This window comes from Lepisma saccharinum, chromosome 26 (genome assembly GCF_977018435.1).
Source record: "Lepisma saccharinum chromosome 26, izLepSacc3.1, whole genome shotgun sequence".
Classification (NCBI taxonomy): Eukaryota; Metazoa; Arthropoda; class Insecta; order Zygentoma; family Lepismatidae; genus Lepisma; species Lepisma saccharinum.
The window spans coordinates 11,511,618-11,527,622 of record NC_139254.1 but is presented as its reverse complement, the minus strand read 5'-3'; the positions used below and the strand labels follow the sequence as shown (position 1 = coordinate 11,527,622).

General features: G+C 39.9%; 1 protein-coding gene across 6 annotated transcripts in view; it reads left to right on the top strand.

The window, feature by feature from the left end:
* Nucleotides 1-16,005, top strand: part of IntS1 (integrator complex subunit 1) — a 132,847-nt gene that overhangs the window by 9,767 nt on the left and 107,075 nt on the right. For 5 of the 6 annotated variants that reach the window (XM_083112665.1, XM_083112668.1, XM_083112664.1 and 2 more), the window contains exon 3: nucleotides 13,150-13,652. In XM_083112665.1, coding sequence (XP_082968791.1) covers nucleotides 13,150-13,652 — 503 coding nt within the window. The remainder of the gene's footprint in view (nucleotides 1-13,149; nucleotides 13,653-16,005) is intronic. The other variant, XM_083112669.1, reaches the window with a different exon arrangement.

The following is a 16,005-nucleotide window of genomic DNA, read 5'->3' as shown; positions in this document are numbered from 1 at the left end:
TAACACATGCCAAACAGGCAAGGCAAAGGCCACTTGCGGAACATGAAGGCAAAATTAGTGGTCAACAGCAAGATGTTACATGGGACTCACCAACGATGGACTCTGGGAGAGCAACACCGCCGCATGGAAATGCACCTCTAATATGGTGTGTGGTGTCCAGCAACGGCTAAAACTGTTGCACATCGCTGTGGCATAGAGAGAATCAGGTTATCCAACAGGTCTTGGGGGATTCTGTGCCACTCCTCGAAGAGGACCTGTTCAAGCTCCTGAGAAGTCCGGGGAGGTGTTTGCAGACTTGCAATACGTCGCCCTAGTGCGTCCCACGCATGCTCCATAGGATTCAGGTCAGGTGAGCATGCTGGCCAGTCCATCCACTTGATACCTTCCTCGTCAAGCATGGTTTCCACCATCTGTGCCCAATGAGGTCGAGCATATCGTCCATAAAAAGGAATGTGTCCCCTACCGCTGCAGCGTAAGGTACAACTATGGGTCGCAAGATCTCATCAAGGTATCGCACTGCTGTCAGCGATCCATTCCGGACACTGTCTAGGTCTGTACGATGCCGGCCCACACGAGAACTCCACCACCACCAAACGCATGTCGTTCTTGCAGAAATTGTGGATTGTTGCGTGTTCCTCTTTCTCGCCACACAAACAGTCGTCGATTATCGGGATATGTGCTGAACCGAGACTCGTCACTGAACAAAACCGATCGCCATTGTTCATGGTTCCACGCACGATGTTCAGCTCACTCTCTGCGGGCTCTCCGGTGACATGCAGTAAGGGGCATGCACACCATCGGTCGACGGGCATACAGGCTTGCCTGATGAAGGCGATTCCATATTGTCTGTGTTGAGACACATCTTCCCGTATCCACCGTGAACTCATGTTGCAGTTCGGTAGCATTCATTCGGCGGTTCCGACGGGCTAGTAATGCCAAATACCGGTCATCTTGTGGGGTTGTTGATGTTGACCGACCCTGCCCACGTCGTCTTCGTACCGTTCCGTTATCCTGAAAACGCCTCCACAGTCTACAGATGACACTTTGCGACACTCCACACGCTGCTGCCACAACTTGCTGTGTTTGACCAGCTTCCAGTCGTCCAATTGCTCTCCAAGCAGTGGACTCGCGTAAGTCACGTTGCGGAGGCATCACGTAATCACCCTACAGCAGCACTGCCTTGTTCGAAGTGAACAGGATGACACAGGGAGGGCAGTACTTCTGCCCATTCCGCTCTACGCTCAGGTCATGTGATTTGGAACGTCGGTAGCCCCCTGGTGCACATTCTTTTCAACAGACTTTTGTGATTACATAACACTACGATACGTACGTTGACCCACAGAGTAACGATTTGTGCATGTTAGTGGCGAATTCCGTCAATATCGCATTATCCCCTAATTCTTTTGAGCAGTGTAGTATGCCATAGGAACCTAACCTAACTAATTAGATATGATTGTTAGGTTAGGTACGTATAATGTACTAGTTAGAGTTAGTCCGTATAATACTAAAGGACCTAAAATTTAAAGTGATTTTGAATATTCGTAACCAATTAAGTAAATAATAATTATGCATAATTAATTTTTATTGTATTGGTGCTTTCAGATCTTAAAGATTTATAAAGATATATTTAAAGTAATTCTATTTGTTTTTATTTTATGTTCTAGTGCTCACACTAAGGTGATCAATTTGGAAGTCATTGATGTCCTTGACTTAATTTTTGTATTTTTATATTTTGTTTTAATTTCTTTTGGCCCTAATTAAGAATAAATGGTTTCATTCAGAAAGGTAGCAAATATCAAAAGCCATTAAAGATGCATTATTGTACATCAAACATTAAATTTTGGACATAAAAATGATCCACAAGGAACACTAGTATGGGCCCTGTTATGTGTAATGATATTTTTGTTGTAGTGCATGGTGATTAACTTTTTTTCTGGTAGTTATATTTGCATGTGTGTAAGTATTTTTTTTTTGTTCTGTTATCCGGACAAGTTTTTTGTTGTTTTAACCAAATTGCTTGATGCAGAATTTACAGGAAAATGCATGAAAATAGTGAAAATTTGCTGAAGAACAGAAAAGAGAGATTGTTAGAAAATAATAATAATTGTCTTCAGTGTCTTCATTCATCATTGTCCTTATCATGTCATGTCCATCCTTCTGATGAGTTGGTGCTTCAACACTCCATTTTCACCTTTGTCTTCACCTCTGCTCTGCTCTCTTATTCTTCCTACTTCTTTTTACAATGTGTTCTTTATGTCTTATTGATGTCTACCACTATATATTTCATGATACATCAATAGTGCAAAGGTTAAGGTATACAGGTCTCCTTAAAGGAATATATGAAGTACGGGGTGATTCATAATTCCCTCCAGGGTTTCAAACGTACGAGGGGCGATCAGGTTGCTCTGACCCTAACATAGAAAGAGCGTCAATAGGGTTTCATTTTTTTTATTGTTTTTCAACATACTCCCCTGCAACTCCAATGCACTTCTCCCATCGGTGCTCCAACGCCTGGATACCTTGCAAAAAAAATTCTTCCGACAGCTCCTTTAACCATGAGTCCACAGCCCTTATCACCTCAGAATCATCAGAAAATTTTTGCCCATGAATGTCATTCTTCAAATGTTTGAACAAATGGAAATCACTGGGGGCCAAATCTGGGGAATAGGGTGGGTGGGGCAGGAATTGGAACGATGCATCTGCGATAGCGGCCCTTGCAATGCGTGAGGTGTGGACAGGTGCATTGTCCTGGTGAAGGAGCACACCACGGATCAACATCCCACGCCTCTTTTTCTTGATGGAATCACGTAATTTCTGGATTAGGTCACTATAGTATGTGCCAGTGATGGTTTGGCCTCTTTGTAGATAGTCCACAAGGAGGACACCCTTGCAGTCCCAGAAAATTGAGGCCATCACCTTCTTGGCTGACGTTTGCACCTTGAACTTCTTCGTTGGTGGAGAATGTGGGTGTTTCCACTCCATGCTTTGTGATTTTGTTTCTGAGTCGAAGTGATGGACCCATGTTTAATCCATAGTTACAAATCGGGCAAGGAAATTGTCTATATATCACGAAACTTGGCAAGAAGTTCTTGACTGATGAGCACTCGGGTGTGCTTCTGATCTGGGGTGAGGTTTCGAGGGACCCATCTTGCAGCAATTTTTTTCATTTGCAATTCCCGGGTAATTGTGTTTTGCACAGTGCCATATGACAGGCCGCGCATCTCAGCAACATGACGGATAGTGACTCGACGATCCTTCAGTACGATATCGTGGACTTTGTTAATGTTTTCGGTTGTCATGACAGTTTTTGGTGCTTCACCTGCATCTTCATCCTCACACGACTCTCTCCCACAATTAAACGCACGACACCATCTCTTCACCATACTGTATGAAGGAGCACTGTCCTCTAGTGTATCCACCAAGTCCTCATGAATTTTGGATACCGCCCACTTCTTCTTCACAAAATATTTGATCACCGCTCTCACCTCAGTTTTCTCCATTCTGGCAGATTGACACAACTTCACTCAGTTAAACCCCTGTAAAAAGAAAACTGTACGTAACTTAGACTTGCAATTCAGATTAAAAGCATATAAAGGATCACTAAACAATAACAAAATAAAAAATCAATCGTGACGTCATTCCTTCTATGTTAGGGTCGGAGCAACCTGATCACCCCTCGTATATAGTACAAGAACTATAACATATATAAGGAAAAGGTGCATTTCAGTACATAAAGAATTTCTTCAAGTTTGCACTTTTAATGAGTCCCACTACATAATTGTAGATTTAGCTGCTTGGTGGCAGTATAGTGCAGTTAACGTAAACATGGCATGCACTGGTGAACACAAAATATTCTCCATCTTAGAATTTGCTGAATATGAGTCTGCTGTGACGGTACATTGAAGATTTTGTACAAAATATCGGAACAGAAGCACCTACAGACAACTACAATTTAGCAGAACCCAGAGAAAGGGTTGCGCATGCAGCCGCTTGTATAGACCGGTGTATGTTGGGACATGTGTGGCAGCAACTAGAATTCAATATCAATGTTTGGTGTGTCACCAGCGGTGCAAATATCGAGCATCTGTAATGTATGTACCAAACTTGGAGAGATTCTTTATATGCATCTTTTTGTTGTACATGTTATAGTTCTTGTTCAATAACAGGGTGGCGACAGACCTGGAAAACCTGGAAAACCGGGAAAAGTCAGGGAATTTGAGGTGTCAAAAAAAGTCAGGGAAATGTCAGGGGATTTCGTCTTCATTGACTTTTTAATTATTTTTTTTATTTAAACATATCGTTATGGAACTTTGCACGGGAACAGAAAATTGTTATAACTCTGGCACTATGGGAGCAATCTACTTCAGATAAGTTTTGTTTTGCAGCTAAAACATAAGCGCATGCAACCGTGTACAATTCAGAACGCCGGACCGAGGAAGGGGGTTTGGGGGGCTCGACCCCCGAATTTCAATTGAGAAAACAAAAATCTGAAGTTTGCCCACTCTTCTCCCACTATTTTGGGGAGAAGGCGCAAACTTTAGTATTAGTTTCAAAGATTGGACATTTCTCAAGAGAATGAAACATGTTTCATGTTCTTGGGTGCCATACAAGTAGAATAATAAGCCAAAATGTATTTTTTCTTTTTTACGAAAAATATGTAATTTGCATTTTTGGAGGTAAATTGTTATAACTCGGGCACTATAGGAGCAATCTACTTCAGATAAGTTTTGTTTTTCAGATAAAACACCAGAGCATGCAACCGTGTACAATTCAGAACGCTAAACCGAGGAAGGAGGGCACGACCCCTGAATTTCAATGGAAAAAACAAAAAATGGAGTTAGCCCCTACTTTCCCGCTATTTTGGGTAGAGGGCGCGAACTTTATTATTCTTTTCAAAGAATGGACATTTCTCAAGAGAACATAACATGTTTCATGTTCTTGGGTGCCATAGAAGTTGAATAATAAGCCAAAATGTGATTTTTTTTACGAAAAATATGTAATTTGCATTTTTGGAGGTAAATTGTTATAACTCGAGCACTGGGAGCAATCTACTTTAGATAAGTTTTGTTTTTCAGATAGAACATTACAGCATACAACCGTGTACAATTCAGAACGCCTGACCGAGGAAGGGGGTTTGGGGGAGCCCGACCCCGAATTTCAATGAAAAAAACATAAAAATCTGAAGTTTGCTCCCTCTTCTCCCACTATTTTGGGGATGAGGCGCAAACCTTAGTATTCTCTTCAAAGAATGGACGTTTCCAAAGAGAATGAAACATGTTTCATGTTCTTGGGTGCCATAAGCCAAAATGTGAAACACTGTTTTTTTACAAAAAATAGGTAATTTGCATATTGCTCAGAAAATTGTTATAACTAGGGCACCATGGGAGCAATCTACTTCGGTAAAAGTTTTGTTTTGCAGCTAAAACATCAGAGCATGCAACCGTGTACAATTCAGAATGACGAACTGAGGAAGGGGGGTTTGGGGCGCGCGACCCCCGAATTTTAATTAAAAACTATAAAAATCTGGAGTTTGCCCCTCTTCTCCCCCTATTTGGGACGAAGGCACGAAGTTTAGTATTCTTTTTAAAGAATGGACATTTCTCAAGAGAATGAAACATGTTTCATGTTCTTGGGTGCTATACAAGTTGAATAATAAGCCAAAATGTGATATATTTTTTTTACGAAAAATAGGTAATTTGCCTTTTTGGAGGAAAATTGTTATAACTCGGGCACTATGGGAGAAATCTACTTCGGATAAGTTTTGTTTTACAGATAAAACATCAGAGCATGCAACTGTGTACAATTCAGATCGCCGAACGGAGGAATGGGGTTTGAGGGCGCAACCACCGAATTTCAATGGAAAAAACATAAATATCTGAAGTTTGCCCCCTCTTCTCCCGCTATTTTAGGGAGAAGGCGCAAATCTTAGTATTCTCTTCAAAAAATAGTATTATTGGGGTAGTAAAGGTTAAGCCTCTAAATATTACGTGGAAAATGCATTGAATTATAATTTTTTCTTGTTCATATGGGAGTAGTAAGGGGACTTGTCACGTAGTAAGGCATTTTGTTGGGCAAACTGAAGGAACGTGGAAACAAATAGGTTCCATTGATACGTACGATTTTTGTTGAATATCGCCACCTGACAAGGTATCTCACTACAACATGCGACAGAAATTGCATGGACTACAACATTCAACAAAAATCGCATGCATAAACAAGAAGAGCTTTAGACTGCAAATATGCTGCTGGAATTTTATTACTCTTCTGGCTCACTTCACCTTATTTAATGTAGCAGTGCTTATGAAGGTCTTCTTTCATCATCCTGGTGTATTACTGGTTTCGCACAAGTTAACATACGTTTACAATGACATTGCACTATTCTTAGATATCAAGAAGAATTCAACCAAACGGGATATATATTGAATACTATCACGAAAAAGTTAAAACATAAATCTGCAATGGTGAACATTATAAAAATTGGCAAGAGCATGGTCCCAACCTCAAATTTACTGTAACACTAGTATTGCATTGAAATTAACGCCACTCTCTGTCCTGTCTGTTTAAACTCGTGAGAGATGGTCATTAATCTCTCACAGGGTAAGGTTAATGTCCAATATTATGAAATAAAATACTAATAATAAATACGTAAATATTTTAATATCATATTTACTAGATTCATTCAATCATAAAAGCAAATCACTTTCTTCAAGGATTGAATTTTATCTGCCAGCACTGCTAAATTTTCACTTTCCATCTACTATTTATATGAGGGGTGGCCAGAAAGTAATTTCCAATTAGTAGGGACATTGATTTTTCGCAAACGCCAAAACCGTGAAAAATGGTAATTGCTGCGAAGTTATGTTTACGAATGTGCAGTGATGTCTGGACACATTTTTCATCCATTCGAAATATCGAAATAATGCGAATTTGGCATAAAATGTGAATTGTTGGCGTTTTTAACGATTTTTTTAAAGAAATGTCCTAAAAAAACGAAAAATTCCATGAAATCCAACATTCTTGTATTTTCTAGGCCATGTTTGTGTACATAGAACATGCAAGTTTTCCAACATTTTACTCAAGAGTAAATTGTAGAGTTATACGAACATGGAATAATTCCGACAGACACATTAAGTAATGTATTTCCCATGATTTTTCAACTTCTATCAAAACCATTTGCATCACAGAGCAAAGTGGCAGGGTTCTAACAGGAGATCGAGTGCATATCTACCGTCATACGGGAGCCACATCTTCGTATTTGTCACACAAGATATATTTTGAATTACCAAGCTAAGTGCGCACCATCGGCATTTGTCGAGCCAGTAATAATGGAGCTCAGTCGTTAGGGCGTCTGACTACTATGCGAGAGACCCGGGGTCGATCCCCTGTGGCGGAGAACCGGGATGTTTTCCACCTATTCAAACTGCTCCGGCGACCGCCCAGCATCATATGAAGCTAGGACCTTGAGGAAACTTTGAGGGATAAAGGTAGCCAGGAGCGTGGTGCTGATCACATCACCCCCACCTTCAGCCGTGATCAAGAAAGTGTGGGAACCTAACTCCACACCCCTATACACCTTCATGGAAAAGTGCAGGGGAGCACTTTACTTTTACTTCCTCAAAAATCTGTTCCAACATATCAAACTGTCACGAAAGTATGTAGACCATGTGACCTACAATTTGAAATAATAGTTTAAAAGCACAATGAAGTATTAAGTTTCGGTATGTTTGGCAGATAAATGTTCTAAAACAAAAACGCGAATTTTGGGAAACGTAACACTAACAAGTCAAAAAAGATAATGCCAATTTTTGGTGCTATAATATATCGGTATCTGTCACGTGAGATTGATTGATTGTAATTTTTTGGTGCGTCGCCACTTATGGTCATTATGCACCCTTCAGTATATACGGAGAAAATTCCATTATCTAAAATCCTTACCTTAAAATTAAAAGAAGGGGTATGGAAAATAACTTTCAAGATATCAAACTCTCACGAAGAGGCGTAAGCCATGTGACTTACAATTTGAAACAGTAGTTTAAAAACACCATGAAGGTATAATTTCAGCTATTTGCCAGAAAATGCACTAAAATAAAAATGTGAATTTTGGGAAAAATAACACCGTATAGTAAAAAATAAAAAATAAGAAAATACACCAATTTAAAAAAATAACAAAATATTAAGGTCCCTACCAATTAGGCATAAATAAAACAATAATATCATAAGTAATTTATTGCATTAGTAACAGTGAGTCCTAACTTAATTTTCGGCATAATCACCACCGTTGTTCTCGCATTTGTCGTAGCATGGCACTAAATTTTTTATGCCCATGGCATATGTGTCTGACAGCAAAGACTGGAACTATCTCTACCGCAGTGTAGCTGTCAAATCCTTGCCCTGCCAGAAACCTATTCAGTTAAACCAGGAGATGAAAGTCGGTACATTAAAGGGCAGGGCTGTACAGGGAGTGGTCCAAGATCTCTCACCTGAAGTGATGCAAAGGGCCCGTGTGTACTCAGCTGTATGGGGTTGTGCACATTCGATTAGCCTTCTGTGAATTGTCTGCACCATCGTCTGACCATACTATCATTCACGACATCTGGTCTGCACACCTCACACAATTGCTGGTGCCTCTGTGCCAAATTCTGAACGTGCAATGTAGGCTACATCACAGTCTGTGGGAGACTGTATGATAGCTGCAATCTTTAACCTAGAACTGTCCTAAAACGTCTGCATTACAACTGTACCAGATTACAGCTACATGCCACTTCTTCCTGCCTGCATGTTTGTGTGTCGCTCTCCGACCACTATTGTTGCGTATAGGCACCATTGGAGTTTTTTTTCAGGATGCCCCTCGTATATGAACTTTCAGAAGCTTTATTATTAGTGTGTTCCTGTTTTAATGTGTGGTTAGCTAAATGAGGTACCTATACAATGCAATTCTATAAATTGCTTGCGTTAAATTCCTAATACCTACATACCCTTCTCGTCAGCATTAAAGGTATAACTGCATGTTGTCAATTTCACAGTACTTCACTTGGATATACTGTACTGAAGCAGAAATCCCATTGATAAACTAAGGAAATATGACACTTTATTTTGTTCGATTCAATTGTTTCACTTATATGAAAGAGTTAAGTTGTTTGCTTTACAGAGAAGAGAGAAGTAGCTTTATGCATTGAAAAATGAGTCCGCACTCATGGTTCTTGCAAGCAGAGTGTTCCAAACTTCAGTGGAAATAGCAACATATAATACCGAGAATGGATAAGGAGACTGATAAATTACAAATTGTATTTCTTAATCATTCACTCTTCACTCTTTTCTCATTTAGTCGTAACTTTAAAAATAATCAAGTATTTTATTTTAAAGTTACTGCGTATGACAGAATTCCGTAATCAATCCTTCCCTAGCTTGTGAATTGTAATAATTTTCCAAATTCACTATTTTGCAGTTTGAATTCAAATCATAGAGAATAGAGGAATTAAGTCAATTTCATAGAAGATAATATTGGTGTTTAACAAATCCATGCCTGGATCTGTATGAGTTTATTATTTCAATTTACAAAAACATCGATTTAGTTTAGTTTGTAATTGTCAGGGAAAAATGTAAATTTTGTCCTGGAAAACCTGGAAAAGTCAGGGAATTTCATTTTTGCTTGTTTGTAGCCACCCTGAATAAACATTTGAAACCCCAGAGAGAATTATGAGTCACCCTGTATATGTAATAAGAAAAAATTGCATCAGAAACAGTGGTAGGCATTATCATTGAGGTTACCTGAGCACTTTAATCTATATTCAGCAGCAAAAATTACATATTTGTTTCCAATTATATATATCTTAGGAATAATGACTAAAGACGTAAGTTTTTGAATATTATATTTTCAACTTTTGGGTCCTGTTTATTTATTTATTTATTTTTTGCGGTTTTTGAAATTCAACTGTGATTATTGATTGATTGATTTGGTTTAAGTGCACTTTATACACAGTAAGGCTAATCGGGACTAGATCTAGTTTAAAGTGGGATCTGAACCACTATGTGCCTCCACCAGGTATCGAACCTGGGACCCCTTGATTACAAGCCGACGACACTACCAATGAGCCATCGGGGAGGCCCTCATCTGTGATTATTGTATTTTGGAATCACAAATATGTCGTAACACTTTTCAAGTATCATGAATTTTAATAAGTAGAATATAATCTCATTTTCTTTCATTCATTCTTTCCTCCAACCCCCGCTTTCGCCTTCCTTTCTTACATACTTACATGTACATACTGCTCATCATAGTGTCTGATTTTCGTAGTTTTTCATTTGGTTTCATCATCTGTATATACTTTGTATCAGTGCTCAATGAAAATTGTTGTTGGGGGACATTTGGCCAAAAAGGTGTTCCTCCTATGTATTTTTTAGGGGTGTACGGGATCCCGAAAATTCGGGACCGGGATCGGAGAAAAAAATTCCCATCCTCATCCCGACTTTTTGGGATCCCGAGCAGTCGGGAAATACCGAATGGTCATTTTAAAAAGTCATTAATTCTCGACGATTTCTGCATTGTAAATGTCTGGAACTTATCGGAAAATGTTAGTTTTTGTACCAGAAATGCAAAAACAATCACTTGAGGTGAAAATGACATGTAGAATTTGAGATTTCCAGAGCTTCGGGAAATTGCGATTTTTTCCTGGCCCGAATGTCGAGATTTTAAAAATTTCCCATCCTGACCCAAAAAATTCTGTCCCGCACACCCCTAGTATTTTTACATAGGGACAGTGTGTCAACTGTCCTGGTTGGGGTTATCATCCCTTGCTTTCTCTACCTCATATTGTAACCTCATTTGTATTGATTGTATCCTTTTATTATGTACGTGCATGATCTTTTAATACTGTCTTAAGTAGCATGAATGAATGATATCTTAAGTCCAATCCATTTTAATCCTGTGCATAAGTTTATCTGCATGTAACTTATATCGTTTTTGGCCTGTGGAAACAAATTCAGTTTTCAAAACTATTTGTTTGACATGAATTTTTCAAACCCTCTTCCATTATAAAAGAAGAATGAGTCAGTAGCGGCTCGTGCCTAAAATAACAGGTGAAGAAGTATATTTATAGGCAATGAAAAACAAATAGTAAGTGCCAGTGCCCCCCCCCCCCCCAATTTAAAACGTCTTTTTTGTCTTCATCCGTCCATCTGGAAAATGGTGTCTGCAACAAATTACACACTAAGTCATTTACTGGGTTCATTGTAGAAACCACAGCTCAACACATGAACACAACACATGATAGGAAACGCGAAACACACACGCGGAACAAGATCTCGCGAGAACGCAAAGATTTTGCCACAACCACTGGATGCAATGTTTTCTCCGACGAGACAACTGCTTCATCTAGGAGGCGACACCCGTTCAAGGCCAACGCTAGGTGACGTCACCGTTGCCATGACAACCGGCTAAGTTTTCCGCAACCTGGCGGTGTTTGCTCTTGGGTTGGGACGAACTCTTCACGTGCGTAGCGCCGAGCGGCGTGTTGTTTGAGTATTATCGTGTGCGTTCTGCGGGAAAATAGTTTAATTTAACAAGCAAATGAAAAATGTCAATATTAATTTGAAAATTAGGTGAAAACATCTGCACTTGTTGCACTTGGCCAGCCGCCACTGGAATGAGTATGATGTTAAAGTCACATGTGTACAAAATAATCATAATTGCATTTTCAAGGCTGGAAAAGTTTGGTAAATCCAAAGTGTGTGTAAATATTATTTCCTGTCAAAAGATAAAAATATGTAAAAACTTAATATGACCTGTAATTACATACAGTGTAGAAATATGAACTATGAAAATGCCTATTTTGAAAGATGATTACATTTACCGATACATCTAAACAGCCAATACTAGCCTGGGCAAGGTTGTTCTTTGTGAGTGTCCCTTCATCAATTTCATCTAATCATTACTCATCCTCGTCATTGCAATTAGGGGAAGTGGTAGAAATGCAACACTAAATAACAAAAAATACAAATATGCAACAAAGGGAGAGTAACAATGAATGGAATGAAGAGACAGGGTTGTTCATTTACATATATATCTCTCTCTCTCTCTCTCTCTCTCTCTCTCTCTCTCTCTCTCTCTCTCTCTCTCTCTCTCTCTCTCTCTCTCTCTCTCTCTCTCTCTCTCTCTCTCTCTCTCTCTCTCTCTCTCTCTCTCTCTCCACCTTCCCACCCACAGAGAGAGAGAGAGAGAGAATAAGAATAATTTGGATAGGACATGTGAAAAGGAAAGGAGAAGATAGGGAAGAAAAAGAAACTTGATAGTTGGCATGAGGAAGGATTTGGAAAAGATGAGAAGCAGAGGATGCAGGAGACATTGCAGAGAAAGCACCGTAATCATGGTATAATTCCTGCAATGACCTTACTAACAGCATGGGTTGTCTTGAGAAATAATCATAATAAAGAAAAAAGTTCCCACCCAGGGATCAAACAAAAAACCTCCACTATTTTCAACAACTGTTTTAACAATGTGACTATTCCAACATTGTGGAGAAACTCAATTCTATTCATTTGTACATCCATGGCTTTAACCTAACACATCTTTACTTATAATTTGTGTAACAATGCAAAGTGGGTTGAAATATTCATGCCAGATACATAGCTTTTGAAGCTGAATCAAATGATATAAGTCTTAAGAAGTTTGATCTTGTGATGTTTCCTTTTTACAGTGTTGTTTTCATATTAACATTTGCTGTAGTTTCTTATTTACAAGTTGTAAGTTTCAATTCACGACCATCATTTCCAGTTTTGCTGCATTTGATATAGTTTTAATCAATTATTTCCAAGTCTTTTCTTCATATTTTAATATGTTGGTCAGTTTCTGAATTTTTACACAGCACTACATTAATATAGTTTCATGTAAAGTTAAAGTTACATTGGAACTAATCTTAAGCAACTCTAGTTTCCTTTTTAATTTATAGTCTCTGTACAAAATGGGCTTTTCTTTGCATTTGTAACTTTCATAATATTCTTGCTCATATATTACTCTTTTTTTTCTTCTTGAACTATTACATAGAAGGCACTGAAAACCATTATTTGAGACCAAAAGGAAAGTTTTCGCTTCACAAATGTGTCAAAATTTGTGGAAGGATGTAGTATTCTGTTCTATCCAAACTTATGTTTTAGGAACATCTGAAAGAAAAAGTCCGGTAGCAGGCCCAGCCGCTGTGTTGGGAGCTAAAAAGCCAAAAATGACTGGCGCTTCTTCTTTACTAGCTCTGGGAAGGAGTGGAGTGGACAGGGTAAGGGGCTCCGATGCTTCGGAAGAAGTTTGGGAGTCCGTCGCGATTGAAGTTGACCCAGCCGATCTCGTTTCTTCCGTGATTGAAGCGGCCGACTTGGATGAGAACGATAGAGTCGTCGCTCTGCTGTGTGGAGCAGTCAAGCAGCTTCGTATGCAACGAGTGAAGCCCGACAAGATTCTCTACCTCGGACTGACATATCTTGCCAAGATACGGCCGTACATCTTCATGCAGGAACATGTCGTTGAAGCTCTTTGCAGCCTGCTCCGAAGGGACCCTGCACTAAGTTTCAAGACTAAGGGAAACCCTTTAGTGTCAGTCTTGACTGTGAACTTGCTCTTAAAGGGATTCATGGAAAAGAAAACATGGCCGGAAATATTTCTTAAGGTAGGTGTCATTTTTAAAAATCTGTAGTTGTTTCTGCCCAACATTGAGCAGCAAATAAAAAGTATTTACTCCTATGTATAGGGTGATTCAAAATGTCCATGTCCTATATAATTCGACCTATACACCTTCATGGCGTGGTGCTATGCACGGGGGAGCACTTTACCTTTTTTTACCTATATACAGGGTGAGCATATAGTCTTTCCCTGATTACAAACTTTTATTGCTAAAGAACTATGCTAGATACAGATATGCGGTTTGTTGGAAATGGTAGCTTAACTCATAATGTTTTGTTATCAGTACACTTCGACATGTGCTCCCTTTGTTGCCCTTAGAACGTCTAGGCGATACTCAATTTCTCTCCATGTCTTTGCCAACATCTCTTCCGCCACCGTCTCTATAGCATCCCGTATTCATGTCTGAAGAGTTTGCATATCAGGAACTGGTGAACTAAACACTGTGTCCTTAATGTAACCCCATAAGGGTTAAGAGGGGTTATGTCCGGCGCACGTGGTGGCCATGATTTGGGAATCAGAATAAGAAGCAGACAAAACAAAGAAATGGAAAAAAACTTCATGTATTGCACTACTTATTGCCATAGGTTTTATTTGCCTATCTACCGTGGAAGTTGAGATATAAATATTCATAATCAGGGAAAGACTTTATGCTCACCCTGTACTTCGACATCTACTTGAAAGGAAGAAGCAACCCACTGCTGTCTAAGGAGCCAGATGATAAAAGCATGAGCGCCAACCTCCATGTCAGAGTGGTTACCACAGCATGCTATGATGCCAGGGGTCCCAGATTCAAATCCGAGCCTGAGCATGGGATAGGGTGCAAAATACCATATCCACCAATCTTTAATAATACCCCGGCTATTCTCAGTCGGTAACGCATCTGACTACCATGCTAAAGGTCCCGGGTTCGATCCCCGGCCGGTTCAAATCCGGGAACTTTTCTAACGATGGAAGCGGCCCCGGTGCCCACCCAGCGTCGAATAACATGGGTACCTGGGGGAAACCCTGGGGGGTAAAGGCTGTCAGGGGCGTGATGCTGATCACATCACCCCCACTCACGACCAGATCAAGAAAGTGTGGGGTGCTATCCCCACACCCCCTATACACCTTCATGGCGTGGTGCTAAGCACAGGGGAGCACTTTACTTTACTTTATTCGTTGTGTTCTTTGTGAGTATCCTTTCTTCAATTTCATCATCATGATGGTTTGCGAAAAGTGATGCTAAATAACAAAAAGGAAATTAGATAATGGAGTGAGCTGTTGTTGTCTCGAGGGTAGGGCATCTGACTACCACATGGGAGACCCAGATTCAATTCTCGAGGTGGGTGATCTAAGGTTGGATTTTTTCCAGCCTTGTCCCTGCATAAAACGGCTCTGGGCTTCACCCAGCCTCAAACAAGTGGATACCTGGCAGGTAAAGGCAGCTGGAGCATGGTGCCGATCACATCACCTAAAATGGCCAAGATTGAGAATATGTGGGGCCCCTACCTCCATATCCCCCCCTCTATATGTGCCATGAGCATGGGAACTATTTTTAAATCAGATAATAGCATGAACAATGCACTGCACAGTGAATACCTGCTGCAGTCCTTAGTCCTCAATTTGTTGCAGCAATACAGTTAAAAAAATACGGTTCAAAGTGCTCACTTTGGCGTTTCTAAAACATTTCGAGTGTTGTAGTGGAACGAAAAAAGTAGATTCTATGTTGAAGCTTTCTGAGTTACTTTTCGTTCGTATTCTCTAAGCAGCCCTACCCACCTGCTGTGGACCATTTGAACCTTGACAACAATTTTGAATCACCTTGTATCATTAAATATACCACAAAATCAAATTACTCATTGCAAGCAAGTAGATGGGTGTGAAATAATACAATACATATCTACAGTTGGGACGTGCTAGCAACCGGCGTGGAACCACCCGCTCTGGTAGCGACGTGCTGTTGCCGGATTTACCTAATTCAGGATTTTCGTGAGCCCACAGAAACACGTGTAGGATTAAACATCTGGTTAAACAGTCAACAACAGGACACTTCCATTGTTCTCATTCTCAGCAAAAATAACTGATTCTTTAACTACTACTTCTGTTCTTGCATTCATTTTATGTTTTTACATACAGGTAGCTCGAAGCATTAATTACACATGTACCAAATGTATCATTAATGTTAAGGAAATCGAGCAATTGCCAAGCATTTCATTGTAATTTATTGAACTCTGTATTGCCAGAGCCTGTATTCTCATGTAGCTTCCCAAATTATCTCACTTCACACACCCACATGTGCCTCCCCGACGGTACAGTGGTAGGGTAAGCATCGTCGCCTTGTAATCAAGTAGTCCTGGGTT